This window comes from Pholcus phalangioides, unplaced genomic scaffold (assembly GCF_987345545.1).
Source record: "Pholcus phalangioides strain wild (caught in Gottingen) unplaced genomic scaffold, Ppha-v1.0 ptg000039l_1, whole genome shotgun sequence".
Lineage (NCBI taxonomy): Eukaryota > Metazoa > Arthropoda > Arachnida > Araneae > Pholcidae > Pholcus > Pholcus phalangioides.
The window spans coordinates 18,590,941-18,615,056 of record NW_028301625.1 but is presented as its reverse complement, the minus strand read 5'-3'; the positions used below and the strand labels follow the sequence as shown (position 1 = coordinate 18,615,056).

The following is a 24,116-nucleotide window of genomic DNA, read 5'->3' as shown; positions in this document are numbered from 1 at the left end:
AACCCTGTCGGTGAATACCGCCCTAAGCGATGCATTGACGAGATATCTTGCCTCCTTAAAAGCCTGTTATATTTTAACATTAACAGGCCCAGATATTTTGATTTCTCAATGAAACACTTTTCCTCTATACCCCTTATTTTTTCCCTGCTGAAAATTAGAAGAAAGCCTACTTCAATAATGAAAACATAACATTTTGAAGGTGATTTTTTTCTGCTGTGCTGCTTAAGTATTCGTTCTTAGAATGTTTTGAAAGCATTAATGCACATAGCTGTCAAGAGATAGATCTCTAGACTGATTTTGTTTTCACTCAGTGAAAACCATACGTGGATAGCGCGTTGTTTAATAAAAGTATTTAATTTTTTTAAAGTTTTATTCATGGTTTTCTCTGCGAGTCACTGTCCAGTGCGCTCTTAGTTTGAAATTTGTACATAAAAACTATTTTTTTTGCAGTTTTTGTAATTATTTTTCTCCCTCACCCCCGATTCAGAGTGCTCATGGGCAACCTAGAGCCCCATAGAATATGGGTATAAAGATGCCTTTTCAGTTCGATCCTCGTGAACAGTCTATGGGAAAAAATATCTTAAAATATTTTCAAACAATTTTGAAAAAAAAATGGAAAATCTGTCTTTTTTTGGAAAATAGAAAGAAAAATTCCAAAAATATCCAATGATGTTCCAAAAAAAAAAAATTTGGGAGATATTGAAGAGACTTTTCGTAAAGTGTAAGGGAGGGGTGAAGACTTTCAAAATGTCTGTGCTTAGAAATATTCACATCACAATTCTGTCAAGCCCAGATTATACTATAAAAGTTTTGTAATTTTACAAATGCAACCAATAAGCTGATCTGTTGCATTTGCTCAAATGTAACCGATAAATTTATTGGTTGCTTTTTTCAAGTTTTATAAAATAACTTTCCTAAACCTTTTAAAGTGAAATCCCATGCTTAGATTAGTTACTTCTGAAATATAAAATTTCACTTTTTTTTTAGTTTATTAACTCAATATCATGTAAAATATATATGTAGGTATCAGGGGTGGGAGGCACCAAACCTATTCAAGTGGTTAGGGCCTTCAAACGTCTTAATTCGGCCCTGAGTGAACGTCGTACATGGATAAAGTTGTTTAATAAAAGTATTTTAGTTTTAAAAGTTTACAAAAAATAAATATAAAATTTTTAAATATTTATATTTTTTAAATTTTAAAAATTTAAAAAAAAATTAAATTTTTTAAATTAAATTTAAAAGTTATTAAAGTATTAAATAAAAGTCAAAATTATATATTCATAATGAATTACAGAACGGCTTATAATTTTACGTGCTACATAGATCGCAAATTTTAAAGTGTTTTTTTTTTTCTTGCAGAAATAAAATTTCATTCCCAATTCACGGATACATTTTTATGGTCCCGTCATTGGCCGTTGATCGCAGGTTTTATTGTAAAGTATTGACAAAAGGCAGTTGAAGTTGTTATATCTCCATCTCAGAAGGAAACGGAGGGATACGCATGTGTCAAAACCATAGCTGCCAAGTCTCCCGAATTTTAGTTTCATCGCTCGATCTCCCGAAAAGTTCTTAACTCTCCCGAATTTTTACGAAAATCACAAAAATCCCTAATTGTCCCTAAAAATTCCCTACTTCATTAAAAAAAATCCCCGCTTACGAAAACAATCTCTAAGGAATTTCTTGTGGGGCATGAAGCCTCTTTTTTTTCCTTTCGAAATGACGTCACACGTCGTAAATGGGGAAATTCCCTTTTTAAAGAAGTTTTACAAACCCTCTGATGGTAACAAGAAAGTTATTTGTCTTATCGTGCAGGGAAATGGCTTAGCAGCCAATAGTCCTGGATAATAATTGAAGATTATAGTGACGCGCATATGGTCAAAATTTCTTTTGTTGAAGTTACGTACGTGCGATATAACAAAGCATGGATAATGATAAGCAAAAACATATTTAATCAATTTTAAAGATACTTATTCCGATGAATTTCCTTTCATCAAACGTTCCAGAAGAGGGCCGACTTTTCCTCTTTGTACAAGTTGTGTTACGGACATAAACATCAGTCATGGAAAGACTGCCATCATCAGTCGTGAAGTGAAAAAAAAACATCAAACAAGTGTCACAAAAAGTCAGTGTTCTTCAAAAATTGACGGTGTTTTCCTTCATCTTCCGATGATTTTGGGGTCATTCGCGCAGAATGTTTGTTCACAGCGTTTCTGATTGAACACGATATTTATTTTTACATCATTGAAGTTTTGGCCTCCGATTTCACTTGTTTTTTGCGTAGGAATTTTATTCCCAAGGGTTTAACTTCCATGTGTGTAAAATCCCTATTTTAATTTGACTTCAGTTTTTGAGTAGGGATTTTATTCCCTACGCTTTAACCTTTATGTTTGGAAAATCCCTATTTTATTTGGAAAAATCCCTATTGTATTTATTAGGGAGTGGTTTTAGCATAAAATACGGGTTTGCGCGAAAATATCCCGAATTTTCATTTTCAAAAGTTGGCAGCTATGCAAAACCTAAGTACGGGATCCGCATATACAAATTTTGTACATTGGGTTATATGGAGTTATTCACAATATGCGGGTCCGGGTCGAATTCGTCCGCATCTTCGGCTACTTTTAAAGATGATTTTGCATGGAATTTTTTAATTATTTGCCATAAATATCCTTAAAAACACCATATGAAGGTCCCTGTTCATCAATAGAATGTACCCGCATACGTCTATCCCTCTGTTTCCTTCTGAGATAGAGATATAGCAACTTTAACTGCCTTTTGTCCATACTTTACAATTTTATTCGATAAAACCTGCCAACAACGGCCACTGACGAGACCGAAATTATAAGCCGTTCTGTAATTTATTACGAATATAATTGACTACATACTTTAGTAACTTTAAAATTTAATTTAAAAATTTTAATTTTTTTCTTTTTATATAGAATACATATATAGAATTTTAAAATTATATTTAAAAAAATATATTTAAAATTAGTTTAAATATTTTATTTTTTGAATTTTTAATCTTTAATTTTTTTAAACTTTTGAAACTAAATACTTTTATTAAACAACGTTATCCACGTACGGCGTTCACTAAGGGCCGGATTAAGACGTTTGAAGGCCCTAAGCACTTGAATAGTTTTATTGTCCCCCACCCCTGATATCTACATATATATTTTACACGATATTGAGTCTATAAACTTAAAAAGAAAAGGGAAATTTTATATTTCGCAGAAGTAACTAGTCTAAGGATGGGATTTCACTCTAAGGCCGGTATTACACTATAAAAGCCCTTTTATAAAACTTGAAAAATTCAACCAGTAAGATTATCGGTTGCATTTGCTCGAATGTAACTTTTTGAGTTTTATAAAACTTGAAAAAAGCAACCAATAAACTTATCGGTTAAATTTGAGAAAATGCAACCGATCAGCTTATTGGTTGTATTTGTAAAATTACAAAACTTTTATAGTATAATCTGGGCTTGACAGAATTGTGATGTGAATATTTCTAAGCACAGACATTTTGAAAGTCTCCACCCCTCCCCTTTTTCTACTTTCAAAGTCTTTGATATCTACTGAATTTTTTGTTTTTGCAACATCATTGGATGTTTTTGGAATTTTTTTTTTCCAAATCTTTTGAAAATACACTCATGTCCATAAATTAAGGATAATTCAGAATCGCACGGAAATCGAAATCTAAAGTATAAATTTCACCTGTAGAATTATCACACACATTTGCAAGAATGATATGCAAATTTCAGGAAGCCACCAGATGATGCCGATAGTACGTCACACTGACGAGAGTGAAAGAGGGGGGTATATAAGGAATGGTGGCAAAGAAGTGAAATTGTTCACAAGAGTTCTGTAAGGCGCTCAGTGCCATAAGCGAATAGTTATGACACAGAGGACGCATGTGGATGATTTTTTACGTGGTAGAATTATCGGCCGCCTGGAATGTGGGCGTACTCAGATGGAAGTATCCGAGGAACTTGGAATTGCCCGCCCAAAGTGTCATCTCTAGGCTTTGGCAACGATTCCAAGATAACGGAAATGTCAGTAGACGTTACAGTACAGGTCGCCCCCGAGTTACAACGCCGAATAAAGACCGGTATTTGGCAGTAACTGCCAAAAGAAGCAGACGGAGCACAGCATCCGACCTGTCTCGTCAGCTATCTGCAGCCACGGGTACCACAGTTTCAAGGCAAATCGTGTACAGACGTTTGGGAGATATTGGTCTATATGCTCGCAGGCCTGTCAGATGTGTTCCGCTCACGGCAACTCACTGTCGGCAGCGATTAGCCTGGAGTAGAGAATATGCAATGTGGACATCGTCACAGTGGGCTTGTGTGATGTTTTTCGACGAGTCCAGGTTTAGCTTGCAGTCTGATTCACGTCGGACTTTCATATGGAGAACGCCAGGTACCCGTTACCACCGAGACAACATCATTGAACGACACCGTTACGGTGGTGCAGCATTGCTCGTTTGGGGTGGAATTATAGTGGGTTCCAGAACAGATCTGCATGTTCAAACCGGAACCATGAAAGCCCAAATTTATCGGGACATCATTCTGGAACAACATGTACGTTTGTTTAGGGGTGCCATGGGTATGCAGACGCTAACTTGATGGAGCTTAATGACTATTGCATTGACGATAGCCACTGTGGTGGTCGAGTGGTTATAGTGACGGACTCGCGATGCGAGGATCCGGGTTCGAACCCCACAGTGGTGGTCGGCTGAAGTTGGTTTTCTGTGGTTCCCAACTTCAAGGCGCGAATGCGAGCCGATCTCCCCGTTAAGAAGTCTCGCCACAGAGAGCAACAGGCCTACAACGTTACAAATATTCAATCATTACACTTCACTCACAATTTGAAGTATAGATGGCAGCATTGAAATATCATACATAACACTAGCTACACACTCAGACTGTTAGGTGTACACACTCACTTTGTTCCAGACTCTGCCACGAAGCTGGGCTGGAAGAGATCTCGGTAACGGGATAAGTCCGGTGGCAGAGACCCTGGCGTTCATTCAGGGGTGCCATGGGCGCAGAATTTGTGTTTATGGATGACAACGCCCGTCCTCACCGAGCAAACATCGTAAACGAATGCCTTGAATCTGAGGATAGAACCCGTATGGAATGGCCAGCATTCTCACCTGACTTGAATTCGATAGAGCATGTGTGGGACATGCTTGGCCGATGAGTTGCAGCCCGTCAACCACCTCCTACATGTGTACCGGAACTTCGGAGAGCATTGCTTGCTGAGTGGAGTGATCTTTCCCAAGATCAGATCGATAATTTGATACTCAGCATGCCTAGGCGTTGTACGGACTGTATTTCATCGCATGGGAGACATACAATGTATTAACCATAATACCAACCATGTAATAGTAAGTTTTTGTAAAGGAGATATTTTTTACAATTGCTCCAGGGAGCAAAAATCGTAGTTTTTATGAATGGTATTATACATACACCGTCGTTTTTGCTCTTTATCTTTTGTTTAATAAATGGGCTTTATGAATAAGTAACGTTTGTTTTGTTTCTGAACCTTTATTTGCCGGAGCTGGCATTATACTTAATTTATGGACATGAGTGTATGTATTAGATCAGTGGACTCCATCTTTCACGCTGTGGGGTAATGCCCCCCCGTATCTCCGCCCATGCCCCTCGAGCTCTGCCGCGATGCAGTGGGATCTGGGCCTTAGAGATGGTAGGATGGGTGATGCGCACGCACAAGTTTAAAAGAAAAGAAAATTGGTTTGGTGGAGTGGGAAGGAGTACGTGTTTGTGTGTATACTACACTGGTGAAATAAATTAAGAGAATTTGCATATTTTATCGAATTTTATGAAAAGAACTGAACTGAATGTAAAACCACTGCTTCTAGACAAAAATGCAAATCTTGTACGTCAAATACGTAAGCGTCGTGTGTGTAGGTGGAGCCAGTAGAGAAACAGGCTTTATAAGCGCGCGTAAGTTAAGACGCATTTCGTTCGCTAGCACACCTCGGCGAATTTCTTGGTGTTATTTTGCAGCAATCGGTTAATTTCAAATTGTAACAGTAAAAATGAGTAACCACCAACGTTTAGATGATGATGCTCTTGTGTAGTAATCCAAAAATTCGTATCAGAAAAAAATGAAATCATGTTCTTATCTTGTAATCATCAAAGATCTCTTGCCATGAAATTGATAATTAATATTTTGGAACAAAAGGAACTTTTCATTCCTTGCAACGGTTGTTCGAATCATTCATCCAGCTTCATTATTAAGTTTATTGTGAAGTGTTCAGTAAACACTTTCCTGAAAAATTATTGCAAAGAAAAGAACAATGAATGTATCTCAAAGAAGCAAATAAAAAGTCTGAAAAAAGAGGAAGTTGAAAACATTGTCAAAATAATTATTTTATAAATTTCTGTTCATGCTCATATAGATGTAGATAAAATCTTGAGCTTCAAATTCACTCCATTTTTTTTAAATTGTGTGTTTGAAAATTTCAGATGAAAATTGTATGTGTATTAATGTTATTCGAAATTCAAGATCATCGTGATAACGTGACAATAAATAAAGCGCAAAATTTTTGCTCGTAATGCGAATCATCGCTCGATAATCGAATCAAAATTTTTGCTCGTTATGCGAATTGCTCGTTAACCGAAGTTCCACTGTACTGACCAAATTTAATAAATATAGCTTCAGTGGTTTTGGCTCGGCGTGACTTCTCTGTATAACCTTTGAACCCCCTTATGACTCCCTTATGGGTCGAATTTTGTAAAAAAAACACCTTTTTCTTTACGCCATAAAATAAAACTACGGACTAAATTTCATAAAGATTGCTCCAGCGGTTTCGGCTCGGCATGATTTCTCTGTATAACCTTCGAACCTCCTTATGACCCCCTTAGGGGTCGAATTTCGAAAAACACTTTCTTAGAGGGTCTTTACTTCATAAAGTAAAACCTGACCGAATTTCATATTCATAACTCCAGTGGTTTCGGCTCGGCGATGATGAATCAGTGAATCAGTCAGTCAAGACATATCATTATATATATATTTTATCTTTATAAGTGTTATGCAGTGTAAGACCATCCCTTGTTATCGTATCCACTGTATGAGTCACAAATTTTATAAGCAAGTTTCACTTCCGTCGCGCGAGATTCTCACGCAAATTTTTGTTAATGAGGAGGAGAAAAGTTTTAGTTTTGGTTCTCTATCTCTTTCGGGTCATGGCTTCTCAAATTTCAGCGAATAACACATGAGCTTATCTCTAGCTTTAAGGTCAAAAGGACTGACTCACCCAATATCTCAACCTCGCACTGGTCCTCTATCGTCGAACTGCCAAACATTTAAAATAAATCGCATTCAGTTTAGGACTTGTACTACACACAAATAATGTATACTAAGGTACGTAGAAATTTCATTTTCATTTGCTTAAGAAATTATGGCTAATTTTTTTATATCAAAAAGGTTTTATTTGTTGAAAACTAATTATTTTTGAAGTACGTATGTTGAAATTTTCGTGCGGAAATATATAGCACATACATAAGTCAACTTATTTTAGATGTAGTGTTTCATGTTGAATGAATGATCATAAAATCCGATTGACATTAAACTTAATTTCAGGTACATTACTAGCAGTAACGGTGATTAGGGAAAAAAGTTTTAAAAAATTAATATTGCTTTCCAATATTTTTTTAATTTCATTCAGAAAGAAAACAAAGATTTAGTTAGACTTTTTACTTATATCAGAGATTTGGATAGACTTCATTTTGAAACGTTTGGTTAATTTTTTAATCGATAGTAAATGTTTTAAAATGGAACTCACAGAATTCTAAATTTAAATATACCGTTTTGTTTTAGCTCTTTTTTCTTTTTTAGATATTAACCATTAAAACTCGAGAGAAAATCAAAATTTATACCTCACATCATGGCCCCCACATACTGCAGCAGGGCTCATTCGTTAGGATCTTTTACGGGCCCTTGATTAGATTTTATGTACTGTGTAATACGGTGATAGTGGTATATATTATACGGGAGGTCTATATACAGGCATCCTTCACTTGACGCGATTTTGAAAAGCTGATTTTAGAAATTGCAAGCTGCGAAATTTTCGCTGGAGTTTGACATTAATTCGGAAAATGGCTTGCACATAAAAAATATGTCGTATTTAAAATCACGAAATAAGTTGGATTTTTTAATTTAGATGATGAAACAAATGTGTGGGAAAAACGCTCAAATCCAATTTACAGGAAAAATCACTAATCACACACACACACAACATCTTTTATACAAATACAAAGATAACGCCACAACACAGGCAAAAAATGCCCAACCAGGTGGCTGATAAAAAGATGCCCATACCATAACAAATATGGATGTCATATATTTCTAAAATACAGCAACCCAATTAAAACTGCAATCACAAACAATATATATACTTTTAAAATACTATACAATGATAATAATACTATACAAGCCCATAAAGCATACTTGTTTGTCTTATTCTAAGTATATGGATAGCTTCTCGATTTACCCCAACATGTTTATCGTATTTCTTTTTAAACGTGTCAATTGTGTTACAATTTACTACCTCCGGGGGTAAGCTATTCCATTTATTAACAACCCTATTAGAGAAAAATTCCCTGCGACACCATAGCCTTGCATTGTCCCTCACCAATCGATACTGGTGTCCCCTTGTAAAAGCAGTCGATTGGCGGTGTACTAAAAGTTCATGGTCCATCCTATCCATCCCATTGAAAATTTTGAACACTTCGATCATACCTCCTCGACACCTGCGTTCATCCAACGTAAACATATTCAAAAAATAAAGTCTCTCTTCATAACTCGAGCCCCGTGTGCCAATAAGGACACGCGTAGCTCTTCTCTGCACCCCTTCAACCAAGTCTATGTCCCTCTGTAGGTATGGTCTCCAAAACCTTACAGCATACTCCAGTCCAGGACAAACTAAGCCTCGAAAAAGCGGAAGAATGACTTTAGGAGAACGCGAAGAGACCTTTTTGAAAATGTGAGACCAAGCATTCTACTCGCTTTTTTGACCACCGCTGAACAATGTTCAGAGAACCTAAGCCGCTCGTCAATGAGAATTCCCAAATCGGTGACCCTGGTTGCATCCGGGATAGTGACATCATTCAACTCGTATGAGAACCGCGGGTTGTTCGAACCAAAATGAGCGACCATGCACTTGTCAACGCTAAACGTCATGCTCCATTCATTTGCCCATGCTCTAATCCTGTTTAAGTTGGTCCTCCTGTTAAGTTGAGCAACTCCCTGTCGCTTTGATTCCAGAGTACCCCCATTAGCTTCACGTCATCTGCGAATTTGCTAGCAATCCCATCGAAACCCTGATCGAGTTTACCGATAAAAAATGAAAAAGTATGGGGGCCAGGACACTTTCTTGAGGAACTCGACTAGTGACGCCTGTCCAACCACAGAATTCCACGTTCACCATAACTCGCTGTGCCCTATCTCTTAACCACAACTCTATCCAATTCAGCAAGTTGCCCCCAATCTCATGTAAACGCTTCAAGAATTTACCATGTTGGACCCAATCGAATACCTTCTGGAAATCAAGGTAAACAACATCTAATATGTAGTTTTGATAACATAACTTTGCTACCAGAATTTTAATAAAAGAAGAACTTCCTAATGAAACTAGAATTTTCGTATTTGCGAGACAAATTAAGAATTCTCAGGCAATTCTCTTACTAACGAGGCTTTCGTAAAGAGACGAAGAATGCTGCTCGTCACGTGTGAATCTCGATTGTTTCATTAGTCATTTATCATACCAGGCTCTTCAAGAAAGAAAACATCCACACTCTGGAATCAATCAGAAGTACTGAAGACATAAGTGAAAAATAAATAAAGTAAATAGTCCACGTCACACTTAATGTGATCAGATCAGACTCGTTGTTTCCGATAACAATAACCGAATAATAACTATATCCGAAAAGTCTCGTTCGCAAACGCAGTAACCATACATCCCGTTTGGTCGAATGGAACTTATGGTAAAAGGGTACTGATAAAACGGGACAAAAAAAATCTGTTTTTCTTTCCTATATAATTGGTTGCAAAAATGTTCAATCGGTCTATTTTTTAAAATTCTATTCTTAAACGGGACTTTCTTTTCCCCTTAGCTATAAAATCCTGCATTTTTTTACTCAGCCTTTATGAGTCGTTAGAATGGGGCTATCTAATGCAGGAGTTCTAAACCTGTGCTCCGTGTACATTTCCCGAGCGTTCCGCGGCCGCTATGAGACAATAAATTTGACGATTAAATAATAGAAAGGATCCTACTAGGTTCTGCCATGGAAAGTATGCACCAGAAAGAGCTCCGCGAGTCAAAAAACGGTTGAGAACCACCGGTCTAATCACGAATTACGATATGTTTTTTTAATGTACAATAAGTTCCATTGATCCCTTGAGAAAGTATCTCGGGCAAAAAAATTCGAATCTGGTCAGCTTGTGCGAAAAAGAAACTGAAGGAAAGAATTTTTTGTTTTCGTTATACGTTTGCCTTCACTATAGTAAGGCAATTGCAAAAGAAACTCGACACGTACATGGATCACTGCGGATACTACGGAAATGTTTGTCACCAAGGGATGGGGGAGGACACCTTCTAGCCTCCTACATAGTCTTGCAGCCTAATAAAGCTAACTTACAGGGAAAGGAAATAAGTTCGGTTAAACCTTAGCTTCAGAATGCGCAAAAAAAGACGGTAACATAAACCGAATTTCTGATTACAATAAACGAATTTTTTCCCACGTTATGGTATTGGTTTGTTCCTTTCTTTGCTAACGTGATAGCAATGCCCAAATGATAACATTATCCGTGATTTCAATAAGCGGCGTTGACTAGAAGTGAAAGTAATTAAATTCATTCATATAGCTTGAATTCTCTCGTGACATTTATTTATTTAAAAGTCTGAATAATCAATTCATTAAAAAACAAATATTTTGTTGTTGATTGTTGGGTTTATTTTGTTGTCTTTCTAACCCTCCCCCCCCCATCACTGTCTTATACCCATGTTAATTAAATTCAACTCACTTTGCTTGATTTCATCTTACGCGATTATTTTGCGGAACCAATTAATCACGTAAAGCAGTGTTTCTCAAAGAGTGTGCCGCGGCGAGCTGAAGATATTGATTTTTATGCCTATTTATACTTCGAAGTGGTTCTTTTATGAGTGAAAATGTATACTATATAAATTATTCTGGGGAGCCGCAGATGAATCAAGAATAGGTCAAGAGAGCCACTGGTGGCAAGTATGAGAACCACTGACGTAAAGCGAGGGATGTCTGTACTACGGGATGATCCAGAAAAGATGGGAAAAACTTTAAGAGGTGATAGTAAACACCAATACAAGCAATTGTCATCAAAGAATGCATGGTCTAACAGGAAACGCAAACGCGCTACCGCTTTTCGAAACGGCCGCTCCGCAAACGTTAAAACGGCATTCCTCTTAAAATTTATCGGGAGAAAAAGAACACCGTGCATGCAAATGTAACCTGCGTAAGAAGAAGAAACCGAATGCAAATCTGCGTCACAGTGAATAAAAGGCGCGGATGCCAGCCCTGTGAAGTTATTCCAGAGTGCAACCGTTCCAACAGTTGTAACGTACGGGATAACGGCGCAGTTTAGTAATACTGAAAAAGCAGACATGCATTTCATTTACGGAATAACTTCAAAGGGCTGACGTCTGCGCCTTTTATTGCCCCCCCCCCCGACGATCAAAAACTTATTTTTTAATGCAAAAAAAAAATATTCTTTTTAAATTGAAATTTCGGAAGAAAATACCTTTATATGTTGTTATAATCAATTTCTGTTCATTTCAATGGTATTTGAAGGCAATGAACTCAAAATTTATCTTTAATAAATTCCCCACCCTCTAAGCCATATAATGATAGATCGCATAAAGGCCATTGGCCCGTGGACCAAATATGGCATTGGGGGGGGGGGGTTATCTGATGTGGCCTGCCCTCCTCAAACCTAATTTTGTAAAAATGAACTAAGCGGCACATTTACAGATCGCTTAAGTGACCCGGGACAGAGTTCCAGAACACTTAAGCGATCCGTGACACATTTAGAGATTTTTTGAGTGACGTGGCATAGTTTTAGAGCACTTAAGTGGCCCCCAGTGCGGTTCTACATCACTCAAGTTACCCGCGGCACATTCTCAGATTATTTAAGTGATCCGCGGCATATAATTTCGGGTCACTTGAGTGATGCGTGGCACAGTTCCAGAGCACTTAAGCGGCCCGAACACATTTCCAGATCACTTGGATCCGCGAAACATTCAGAGATCACTAAAGTGGCTCTGTAGGGCATTTATCAATAGAGGGAATATTACTTCAAGTGCCCACAAACTATCGAATTGTTTTTCTCGTTTTTGGGGCATCGAGTAAGATGCCATCAAGAATATTTCATATTTTCATAAAGGGTGGTTGATGACGTAAGAATTTGCTGACGTAATACTTGAATGACCCCTATAGTTATTAAAATAAAAAAAATTAACTTTTTATACAGCCCCCGTGTACCCCAAAACCCAGTTCAAAAGTTGTTGCCCTGCCTTTCCTGATGCCAACAAAAACATTCCATGTTTCTAAGTATAATATTCACTTAAGTATTCAAATTCGAAAAATGGAGGAAATTTGGGGAAAAAACAGTGGTAAAAATGCTGGTAAAACTGTTTTTCCGCATTTAGAGCTGTTTCTTTCCAACTTTAACTCATTAAAATCAAAATTTGTTATCAAAATAATAAATTTTGATTTTCGGGTTTCAGAGTCAAGGCATACATGAAAATAGAACCATTTATGTAGAATTACTTTTAGACCGGGTACACACTGAACTGATACGATAAGCGTGCGGGCTGCATCGCCTGTCGTGTTGTACCCGACAGGGATTGGTGACCGGAATTCCAGGTTTTTTTCAATCAATCCGTATCGAGTTGGAGGTTTCACCGTTTTTAGTATCGCTCCAATGTGCGCCCTCTCTTACAGGGTGTTACAAGAGTCCTACAGCATTAAACATTAAATCAAGGTAGATGGCACTTTAGGTGGCGCTATGCTTCAGAAGGTGCTGTCACCTGTTCCACATTTGAAGTGAGAAATAGGTGAATGTGAATGCATATTTCAGTTGTGCATCGAATCGTAGTTGTTCTCGCTCGTAGTAGCTTCCAGTGGGCGATTGGCCTAACTGTTCATTATGGAAATATTCGAAGGAGTGATCAGCTCGTATTTGCACCTCGAAGTTGGAAACCTAAAAATACCACGGTCACGGGGATCGCACCTAGGATTTTGCGACGTGAATTCATCCCGTTACGAGTTCTACCATAGAGCTTCTAATGGTTGCGCGGAATTAGATAATGCCGAGTATATCGTAAAAAAATCTACTTTTATTTATTTTTTAAAATATTTTCTTCAATTCTCACGTAGTTTGCGTTGTGATATCAATATAATAAACTACACTCTGAATTATACATATTTTTCAATTTCAGTTGAGAGTTGTTCTCTTCTTTACATTTATTCAATTCGTCTTCAGTGGCACAAACTGTCCACCTCGTGAGAGCGTCAGACCCTGTTTTTGCTCTGTCAGTGATGATGAACAACCACAGACATCCATCATTTGCGCAGGAGTCAATACAACCCAGTTGATCGCGGTCACCGCAGCATTGAAAAGCATGATCCTCGATCGTTTCATGTTACTCGGAGCTTTCCGACATCATTCTGAGCTCAAGATACAGCTCCAACCTTTCACTGTAAACGATGTTGAATCCGACGAAGGCTATGATGAGGTGGAAGACAGTGGACTAGAACGGCTGCCCTCGAAATGGCTCTCATCTTTACGCGTTAAAGTGATCGAAATACAAGACAGTGCACTATCCAGTTGCTTTTTATGTGACGATCCGCTGTCTGGCCAAGGAGACTTCTTGCATACACTAATTGCGACCAATTCAGGTTTACAAGGCCACTTATGCACCACCTGCAACACAAAAATAGCGCACGTTACGACTAAAGAGTTACTAAAGACCCCTAATCTGAAAATGTTGGATTTGTCCTATAACAATTTGAAAGTCATCACAGGTCTAGCTTTCCCCGAGCTAAAAAACCTGAAGACAGTAGTATTGTCTCATAACAGAATATATAAAGTCTATGATAAGGCTTTTGAAAGTCTTTCGCAGCTTAGCGAATTGGATTTATCGAACAACCGGTTGACTGCTATCAATCGGAAGATGTTTAAAGATGTTGATAACACCCTTAAGTACTTGGATTTGAGGTAAGTTCACCGAAAGAATTTATTTTCAATGGTGTCTAGAGAGAAATAGTTTTTGTTTAGTTAGTATTAGGGTTAAGATTTCTATTTGACTTTTGCAGATTATTTTTATTTATTACTTTTTATTTTATGGCATATTTCACTACTTTTTCGTGATGGAGCATATTTTGATGATTTTAAGGTATTGTTTTGCATATTTTGATGATTTTAAGGTATTGTTTTGCATATTTTGATGATTTTAAGGTATTGTTTTGCATATTTTGATGATTTTAAGGTATTGTTTTGCATATTTTGATGATTTTAAGGTATTGTTTTGCATATTTCTGCATTTTCAATGAGAAATAATCTTTTTCCCTTGCCATCCTATCTTCTACTGAAAGACTTATACAAGGACGAAATAATAAAAAAAGAAGGATCCTAGTGTTTATGTAGAACATCTGTACATTCATCCTAGTGGCAATACCAATCCCTTCTTTCCCCTTTCTTCAAGCTAGAAACAGAATTTTACGAAGTAGACCTGTTGCGCACTGGTCTTGTTCTCAAGGTTTCCGGATGATCTCTCAAGTTCTCCTTCCACTGACCTGTCCGTCCGTCCCCCTCAAGAATAACATTGCAGTAAATTGATTTATAATTTTTGTTAATTTAATTGATTTATAATTTTTGTTAATTTAATTGATTTATAATTTTTGTTAATTTAATTGATTTATAATTTTTGTTAATTTAATTGATTTATAATTTTTGTTAATTTAATTGATTTATAATTTTTGTTAATTTAATTGATTTATAATTTTTGTTAATTTAATTGATTTATAATTTTTGTTAATTTAATTGATTTATAATTTTTGTTAATTTAATTGATTTATAATTTTTGTTAATTTAATTGATTTATCATTTGTTGTTATGTGTTTAAGAAGTGATGAAATCTGTCTTTGAATCCGGGAGCAACAATTCAGTAAGTTGTTTTGCCTGCATGTATCACCACATCAACACAGAGAAACAAAACGAATAAAGTCAAACTTTATTATGAAGTCGAAATAAATACAGAAAATGTTTCGTACTAAATGAATTTTCTATTAACAGACAAAACAGTGAATTTACTGTCCAATGTGAAAAATATTTAATTCGTACACTCATTGCCATAAAAATTTGCGCACCCAGAAGAAGTCGTCAAAATGAAACGAAATTTTACGCATGTAAGTACTACGTTGATATAAGTAAGTGATTAGAAAATCCAAGAAAAAGGATCATTTATTGCAGAAAAAAGTACAGATGAACAGAAGTTTTAGTACTCTGTTGGACCCCCTCTAGCGCGAATGCACGATGCGATACGAGCGGGCATTGAGGCATACAAGATCCGTATGATGTCCTGAGACATCTCGTTCCACAGTTGCTGTAAATGCGCCTCCAGTTCGACCAACCTCGTAGGGTGTCCAACTTGCCGTCCCAAATGATCCCAGATATGCTCGATTGGTGACAAATCTGGGGATAGAGCAGTCCAGGGAAGGGTGGTAATGTGGCGGAGGCAGTCTTGTGACATCCTTGCTGTGTGTGGGGCCTAGCATTGTCTTGTTGAAAAATTTCTCCTGGGAGCCCTGCCATGAGTGGCAACACATGTGGCTGAAGGATGTTATGGACGTACCGCTGGGCTGTCATTGTGCCATGGATCAATATTAGGGGTGACCGTGTATCGTAAGCAATGGCACCCCATACCATGACACCAGCTGTGGAAGCGGTGTGTCGCTGTAAAGCGAAGGCAGGATTGAAGCGTTCACCACGGGGCCTCCACACACGAACACGATTGTCATCACTGCTCAAGTTGAATCTCGATTCGTCGCTGAAGACGACCTGGTTCCATTCCGTTGCAGTCCAATCCCGTCGTGCTCGACACCACTCCAAACGGAGGCGTTGGTGGGTGGGTGTCATTGGCAGCACACGTAATGGGCGCCACTATACCAGATGTCCTTCAGCCAGGCGCCTTGCGATGGTTCGGGAAGACACAGGGGCCCGTAGTGAAGCTGCTGCCTGTGTCTGGATAGCGGCCAATGAGGCAGTTGGCTCTACGCGTGCGTTTCAGATGATGTGACGGTCTTCTGGACGACTGGTCTGTCGAGGGCGTCCTGAACCTGGTCGCCGTGTAAATGACGTCTCTTCTGTCCACTGGTCCCAACACCTCCTCACAGTAAAATCAGAACGGCCTAGTTGACGAGCTACTCGCCGAGCTTCCATCATCCCGATGATTCTTCCCCTATCGAACTCTGACAACTGCTCATATGGTCTTCAACGGCGGCGTAACGGCATGTCTACCTCAGCATTTCCTTTGCAAACGATTAAATACACTCCAGCAAGCTTTGCTTACCTGTTTTATACTCCAAGGAGAACGAAGTTCAACGCCCTCTAGTGGCATTACGCAATGCGCAATCACGCTGCATTTCTAATCATTTGCATATCTGCCCGACATGTACCTTCAGGCCAACTTTCGTTTCGATCCCACAATTATTTCTTGGTGCTCAAATTTTTATGGCAATGAGTGTATATTAAGCAAAAATTATATTGGACGAGTTTATCTATAGACCCCCTCCTCCCTATGGAATGTGCTTTTAGGCAGTAATTTTTCAGTTTGGTACAGAAACCTAAATAATTAAAAAAAGCTGTGTTACTGATTCTATGTAAGGCTTATACATTTGGCAGTTGGTAAATTGAAGAATTTCAGCTCAATCCACAACTGATGATTTAAAACAGTTTTAATTGCATTAATATTCCTCATTGGTACATCATTTCACAAAACAACTTTACCCGAAATGGAAGAGGAAAATTTTTAGGTCATTTTTCTTGTTTTATAGAACATATTTTTAGTTTATATATTTTCTTTTTAGTTCATATTTTGTTTTAGGGCGTAATGGCATTTTTACCGGCAGTTTTTAAGTCATAAAAGCCCTAATTCTAGTTATATGGTTATAATGATAGTTGATAATCACAACAGTACTGACGGAGAATTACCCACCTCTGACTTGGAGGGCTTCTCGATTAATGAAAGTATGTGGGTTGAGCTTGAAAACAAAAGACATCATAAACTTATTGTTGGGGTTTATTACAATCCACCGAATAGGGATTCAAACTACATCGCCAAATTTCATGATGAAATTTCCTACATATGTAAGCGTAAGAGGGTTCTCATACAAGGGGATTTCAATTACCCAGGTATTTATTGGGAGAACCTTTCATCTAGAGATCAGATGAAAGAGACTTTCTTAAGTTGGTGCTCGAAAATTTTTTGTATCAGCATGTATCAGAAGCCACTACGGGTACTGCTATTTTGGATTTAGTTCTCACTAGTTCTGAGGATCTTGTTGAACATGTTTCGGTGGGGGAAGAGTTTTCTTCCAGTGATCATCGTATAGTCAGATTTCACTGTAACTTTTCTTCGGGTAAGGTTGATAACAAAAGACTGGTTCCTTGTTTTCGAAGAACTAACTTTGATGTTTTGAGAGGAAGGTTAGCGGAAGTTTTCAAAGACCGGTTGGAATCAGTAGGGGTGGTAAGTCAATGGGAAGAATTTAGTTCGAAGTTGTCCTCTGTTTTGCACGACGTCATACTCTTTGTTCGAAAAAAGCGTGTTTGTACATCGCACCCTCTATGGTTCACGGATAGCGTGCGTAACCTTTATCTTGCAAAGAAAGGAGCATTCCGAGAGTATAAAAGTGGACGAGGTGACCTATCATTGTTTACTGATAAAAGAAGAGTGTTGAAGAAAGCGATAAGGGATACTAAAAAGGAAGTTGAATCTAGGTTGGCATATAACATTGGCTCTGACCCAAAATCTTTTTTTCGATACGTCAATAATGGATGTAAGGGGACAGTTGGCCCCCTCTCGATAGAAGGCTCTAGGTTAGAGAGCAATGTAGGCATGTGTAATGCTTTCAATGACTTTGTCGCGTCGGTTTTTGATGGAGAAAATGATATTCGATATACGGGTGTTGCATGGGGTAGTAAAACTTTCAACGATATTCAAGTAGAAGACGTGGAGGTCTTAAATCTTCTAAGAAATGTATGTGCAAGCAAAGGAACAGGACCATATCTATCCCAGGGAATGTGCTAATGAATTGTTGGGTCCAGTCGCACAGATATACAGGAGTAGTGTTGCTTAGGGTATTGTCCCAAGGGATTGGAAACTTGCAAATGTTGTTCCGATATTTAAGAAGGGTAGTAGAGAAGCTGTGTCCAATTACCGTCCTGTGAGTTTGACGAGCTCTCTCAAAAATTTAGGAAATCCTTATCAAAAGTCAGTTTGTCAAGTGGATAGACGAGAATAATGTATTGTAGGATAATCAGCATGGGTTCAGGAAGGGGAAGTCATGTGCAACTAACCTCCTTTGCTTCTATGACCACGTGACGAAGACTTTCGTAAGAGCAAAAATGTAGATGTTGTTTACCTTGATTTCCAGAAGGTATTCGATCGGGTCCAACATGGTAAACTGTTGAAGCATTTACACGAGATTGGAATTGAGGGCAACTTGCTGAATTTGATAGAATCGTGGTTAAGAGATAGGTCGCAACGAGTTATGGTGAACGGGGAATTCTCTGGTTGGACAGGCGTCACAAGTGGAGTTCCTCAAGGAAGTGTCCTCGGCCCCATACTTTTTTCACTTTTTATCGATAAACTCGATCAGGGTATCGATGGGATTACTAGCAAATTCGCAGATGATGTGAAGCTAATGGGAGTAATCGGGAATCAAAGCGATAGGGAGTCGCTCCAGACCAATCTAAACAGGATTGCAGCATGGGCAAATGAATGGGGCATGACGTTTAGCGTTGATAAGTGCATGGTCGCTCATTTTAGTTCGAACAACCCGCGGTTCTCTTACGAGTTGAATGGTGTCGCTATCCCGGATGCAACCAGGGTCACCGATTTCGGAATTTTCATTGACGAGCGGCTTAGGTTTTCTGTACATTGTTCAGCGGTGGTCAGAAAAGCGAATAGAATGCTTGGTCTCACATTTTCAAAAAGGTCTCTTCGCGTTCTCCCAAAGTCATTCTTCCGCTTTTCCGAGGCTTAGTTCGTCCTAGACTGGAGTATGCTGTAAGGTTTTGGAGACCATACCTACAGAGGGACATAGACTTGGTTGAAGGGGTGCAGAGAAGAGCTACGCGTGTCCTTATTGGCACACAGGGCTCGAGTTGTGAAGAGAGACTTCATTTTTTTGAATATGTTCACATTGGATGAACGCAGGTGTCGAGGAGGTATGATCGAAGTGTTCAAAATTTTCAATGGGATGGATAGGATGGACCATGAACTTTTAGTACACCGCCAGTCGACTGCTTTTACAAGGGGACACCAGTATCGATTGGTAATAGTAGTATCGATTGGTGAGGGACAATGCAAGGCTTTGTTGTCGCAGGGAATTTTTCTCTAATAGGTTGTGAATAAATGGAATAGCTTTCCCCCGGAGGTAGTAAATTGTAACACAATTGACATGTTTAAAAAGAAATACGATAAACATGTTGGGGTAAATCGAGAAGCTATTCATACTTAGAATAAGACAACCATAAGTATTCTTTATGGACATTGTATAATATTTTATCATGTGTATATATTGTTTACAATTTTTGTTAATTGTATTTTTAATTGTGTTGCTATATTTTTGAAACATATGACATCCATATTTTTATGGGCATCTTTTTCTCAGCAACCTCGTTGGGCATTTTGCCTGTTGTGGCGTTGTATTTGTATTTGTAATTATTGTGGGAGCATATTAATGGTATGCCTTAGTACACTGCTGGACAATTGCTAAGGAACAGCGATATTTTTCGTCATACTTGAGGGTGAGAACATAGTGCGTCCGTATTTCCGATTCTGGAAACCCGCGTCATCCCCGATTGGATAAAAACCCGAATTTCAATCTAAAAAAAGTTGAAATTCGTGTTGAAACTTTTTCAGTGTCTTAATCTTATATCCAAAGCAAGAAATAAAATTGTTTTGTGACGCGGTCCCTTACATGGCAGAACAATGTAAAAAATGATTTTATTTGATTTGTTTTTCTCCCATCTTTTTTCAATTACAGCTTTTTGTTATGCTCTGTGTTTAATATACTGTACATGCAATTTTTTTCTAGTTGGAATTCTATTCAGACTGTTCCAGATAATATATTCTACAATCTTAGAAGTCTTCGGGAATTGAGACTATCGAATAATTTATTGGAAGTGCTCTCGGAGAATTCATTCGCGCGAGTGCCAACTACGATGGAAAAGATAGACGTGAAAGGTACGCATTTCAGTTGTTAAAATTCCAGTGTGGTTATGCATGCGCATAATTAAACCGAGCGTAAATAAATATTCAGCTGGACTCCCATATCTAACAAAAAGATGATTATCGTATGCCCTAGTAGGGTAGGTCTAGTAAAGCTTGAATAAGTGATATTCATTCTGTTATATCAGACTTTGATGTCAGTTTTGAAAAGATTTGTCATTGTACTCGAAATGAGTTGATAAGTCAAAAGCTATACCCGACCCGACCGAAGTCATACGAAGAACTGATTGCGCATTGTCGCGACCTTAGTCCCGATATACCACTGAACCAGTGGTTCCCACCGGGGGTGCGGGAGAGCATTTTTGGCGATGCGAGATGGGAAAAAAATTACACCATGTTGAATCATTACTCAGGAAAATTGATATGATGTCAAAAATTGAATTTTTCAACTTCTAAAAAAATATGAATCATACCAATATTTTGACGCCTCATTCATGTAGGTTCTACGCACAAAAAAATGTGTTATACGAATTTTATGTTAACGATTAGAGTTGCTTTCCATTTCGGTTGAGGATATGCATTATTTACTTAACCATTTACCATTATTTACCTAAACTATTTCGTGGTTTGTTTACATTGGCATCTAGTGTTATTAGCATGTTGTGCTTAGATTTAATACTCTCAAGAACATGACTCAGGAAAAACGTCAAAAAATTCAGTCAAGTGTCAAAGAAACATTAATTTATAGTTGTTGCAACTGGAATCAATAAGTGAAGAACAATTCAATGCGAAACTTTTTATTTTTGAAATCTCAAAAAAATGTTGAAAAAATAGTAAGTTTTCTTTAGTTTCGTCTTTGAATTATTTTCAAAAAGAAAATGAAACAGAAATTAAATATTAGCCATAGCCGAAAATGCATTAAACAGTAAGTAAAATAATTCATAGAAATTAATTATTGGATAATTAATGTAATCATTGCAGAAAAAACCTGAATTTCCTAACGTATAAAAAATGTATTATCCAAGGGGGTGCAGGAAGGAAAGTCATATTGCTCCGGGGGTGCGGGAAGGAAAAAAAGTTGGTAACCACTGTAAACAATCTGTACTTCAGATTACAACTTAGAACAATAATCAAATGGGTCGATAAATAAGAGTTATAAATTAGTTAAGTTTTCATTGCTGTATAAAATTTTATAGTTTCTAATTATAAATATGTGGGTGTAAATATTTCTGCCGACCTCCGTTGGAATGTTGGTTACGTCTTTCATAATTGTCTCCAAAAACTCTTTTTTTCTTCGTCGGAACCTCAAAAACTCCACCCGTCACCTCAGACATCTCTGCTTTCAATCCTACATCCTTCCTGTACTCGTACTCTAAAATGCCTGTGAAATATGGGACCCCCATACTCTCTCAAACATGGAGAAATTAGAATCTATTCAAAATAAATCCGCCCGCTTCATTCTTAATTGTTGGTCATCCTCTGCATCCGTCACTGAACTCAAGAGCCAACTTAATATGCAACCGCTTTTCACCCGTAGACATATCTCTCGCTTAACTTTCCTTTTCAAAATTTGGAAGTGTCGATATGGAAATGGCCATGACCTACCTTCATGGCCATTTCCATATCGACACTTCCAATTTTTTAACTCCAAGTTCATACTTTTCAAAAAGAATTAACCATTCAAAAAAATTGAAACCCATCTTTGCATCCACAGATTGTTTCAAATTTAGTTTCTTTTATCGAACAATAACCGACTGGAACAATCTCACGTCAAACATTATTGATTGTACAACAGTTTCTGATTTCCTTTGTAACATCAATTGTCTCTGTCAAACTTCAACACCGCATTCCCTTGTATAGGCCTCGGCCAAGCAATATTTGTATGAATAAATAAATATAGAACTTCACATAAAAAAATCAATCTATTGTTCACAATGCACAATACGCGACGAGAATCGAAAGTATTTTAGCAATATGGAAGAAAAAACCTTATTTCATGTGAATATCGTTACGAATTTAACTTCTTTATTTCAGGCAATTTTGTCGTTTGCAATTGCACTATGTCTTGGATAAACAGAAAACTTAGCAAGAACACAAAACTTATCGGCAAATGTGTGGCTCCCAAGGAAGTTGAGCTACAGGAGTTCAAAAGCAACCTTGCAACTCTGCAATCTTGTTAATTAAACCTCGAAAAAAAAAATACTTTGAAAATACGTGATTCAATAAACAATGATTCGCTTTTATAAAATATACAAATAAAAAAAAATGTTTTTCTCATTTTATATACCAGCGTTTCTGAACCTATGGTCCGACGATGGCGTACTTGATAATTCAAATAATTCTAACTGGATGGAAAATTATTCAATTATTGTAATTGATATTATAGTAATATCTATATAGAGAGAGATTCACGAGAGAATAAAAATTGTACCTTCTTACTTAGGTTCATTATACATCATCAAGGAAAATACTGGAAATCTCGACCGTAAAAATGCGGGACATCACTAATTTGCAGTCCGAAAATGCAATTTACGACAAATTGGGTGAAGGGTGGAAAAATAAAAGATTGCTACAAATTGCAGTAAACAAAAATTTGTCAGAAAAAACATTCAAATGACCCGATTACTGTAAAATATTGCACGTGACCAATTGTCTTTAAAAACGTTGCCATAAGTAAGTAAAATCCCTGTTGAAGTTAAAATTGTGTGAAAAATTGAGGGAAAGCAATTTAACTTGACAATGTGAAATGTGTGTGTGAATACTTGTATTTATACCCAAAATTATCATAAGTTATAAAAACGCTGTTTATTATCCATTTTAGTGAACGTAATAAATTTAAATAAACATCATTGAAAAAAAACGGGACAAATGTATAAAAAAAATCCAGAACAACCAAAATTACAGGAATGTCCCGTAATACGGGGCGCAAATGGTCCGCGAATTGTTTCAGACATTTTATTGGTCCTTGGGTTCAGAAAGGTTGAGAAACACTGTTATATACACAAATACTTGTATATTCATAAATATTAAAAGATCATATTCTTCACAGTGAAGTTTTTATTTTATGATTTAATATATATTCCAAACTTGTTGTGTTTACAGTCCGTCTCAAAAGTTTAGACAACTATAGATTTTTAACTGCGCCATGGATACTGTTTCAAATTTTGATTCCATTTTTTTTTTTGCTTGTGATCAAAATGGAAAAACATACTTTAAACTTCGATCATTGTCGAGGGAAATAAGTTTTGAATTTTTTAAACTGAAAATTTTGAAAAATAGCTGTCTCTATAAAGTTTAGAAGAACTTCCGATTATATGCAAATTTCTAAGATTGCGTCTATATGGCGTATCAGAAACGTGTTAGTACAAAAGTGGAAAGAGCTATTGAATTGGTTTTCATTTGAAAAAAAAATTGCCGAAGTCGACGCATCTTGGTACTTCGAGTACTTCATTTGAAAGCAAAAAGAAATTCCGTGAAATTCATTGCTATTGCTTTGAGCAGGTCGAAATGAAGTGTCTGGCGTGTATTGACCCAACGTTTGTCCCAAAAGAAAAAAACCTGGTTCAGGTAGGCAACGCAGTATACAAGTTTACGCGATAACA

General features: G+C 37.3%; 1 protein-coding gene across 1 annotated transcript; it reads left to right on the top strand.

The window, feature by feature from the left end:
• Window positions 1-7,062: 7,062 nt before the first annotated feature.
• On the top strand, window positions 7,063-23,562 carry LOC149065652 (uncharacterized). The gene is made up of 4 exons (XM_089253650.1): window positions 7,063-7,385; window positions 13,495-14,273; window positions 20,381-20,529; window positions 22,549-23,562. Exons 1-4 carry the CDS (start codon window positions 7,374-7,376, stop codon window positions 22,692-22,694), a joined length of 1,086 nt encoding a protein of 361 aa, XP_089109776.1. The 5' UTR covers window positions 7,063-7,373; the 3' UTR covers window positions 22,695-23,562.
• The last annotated feature ends 554 nt before the right edge of the window (window positions 23,563-24,116 follow it).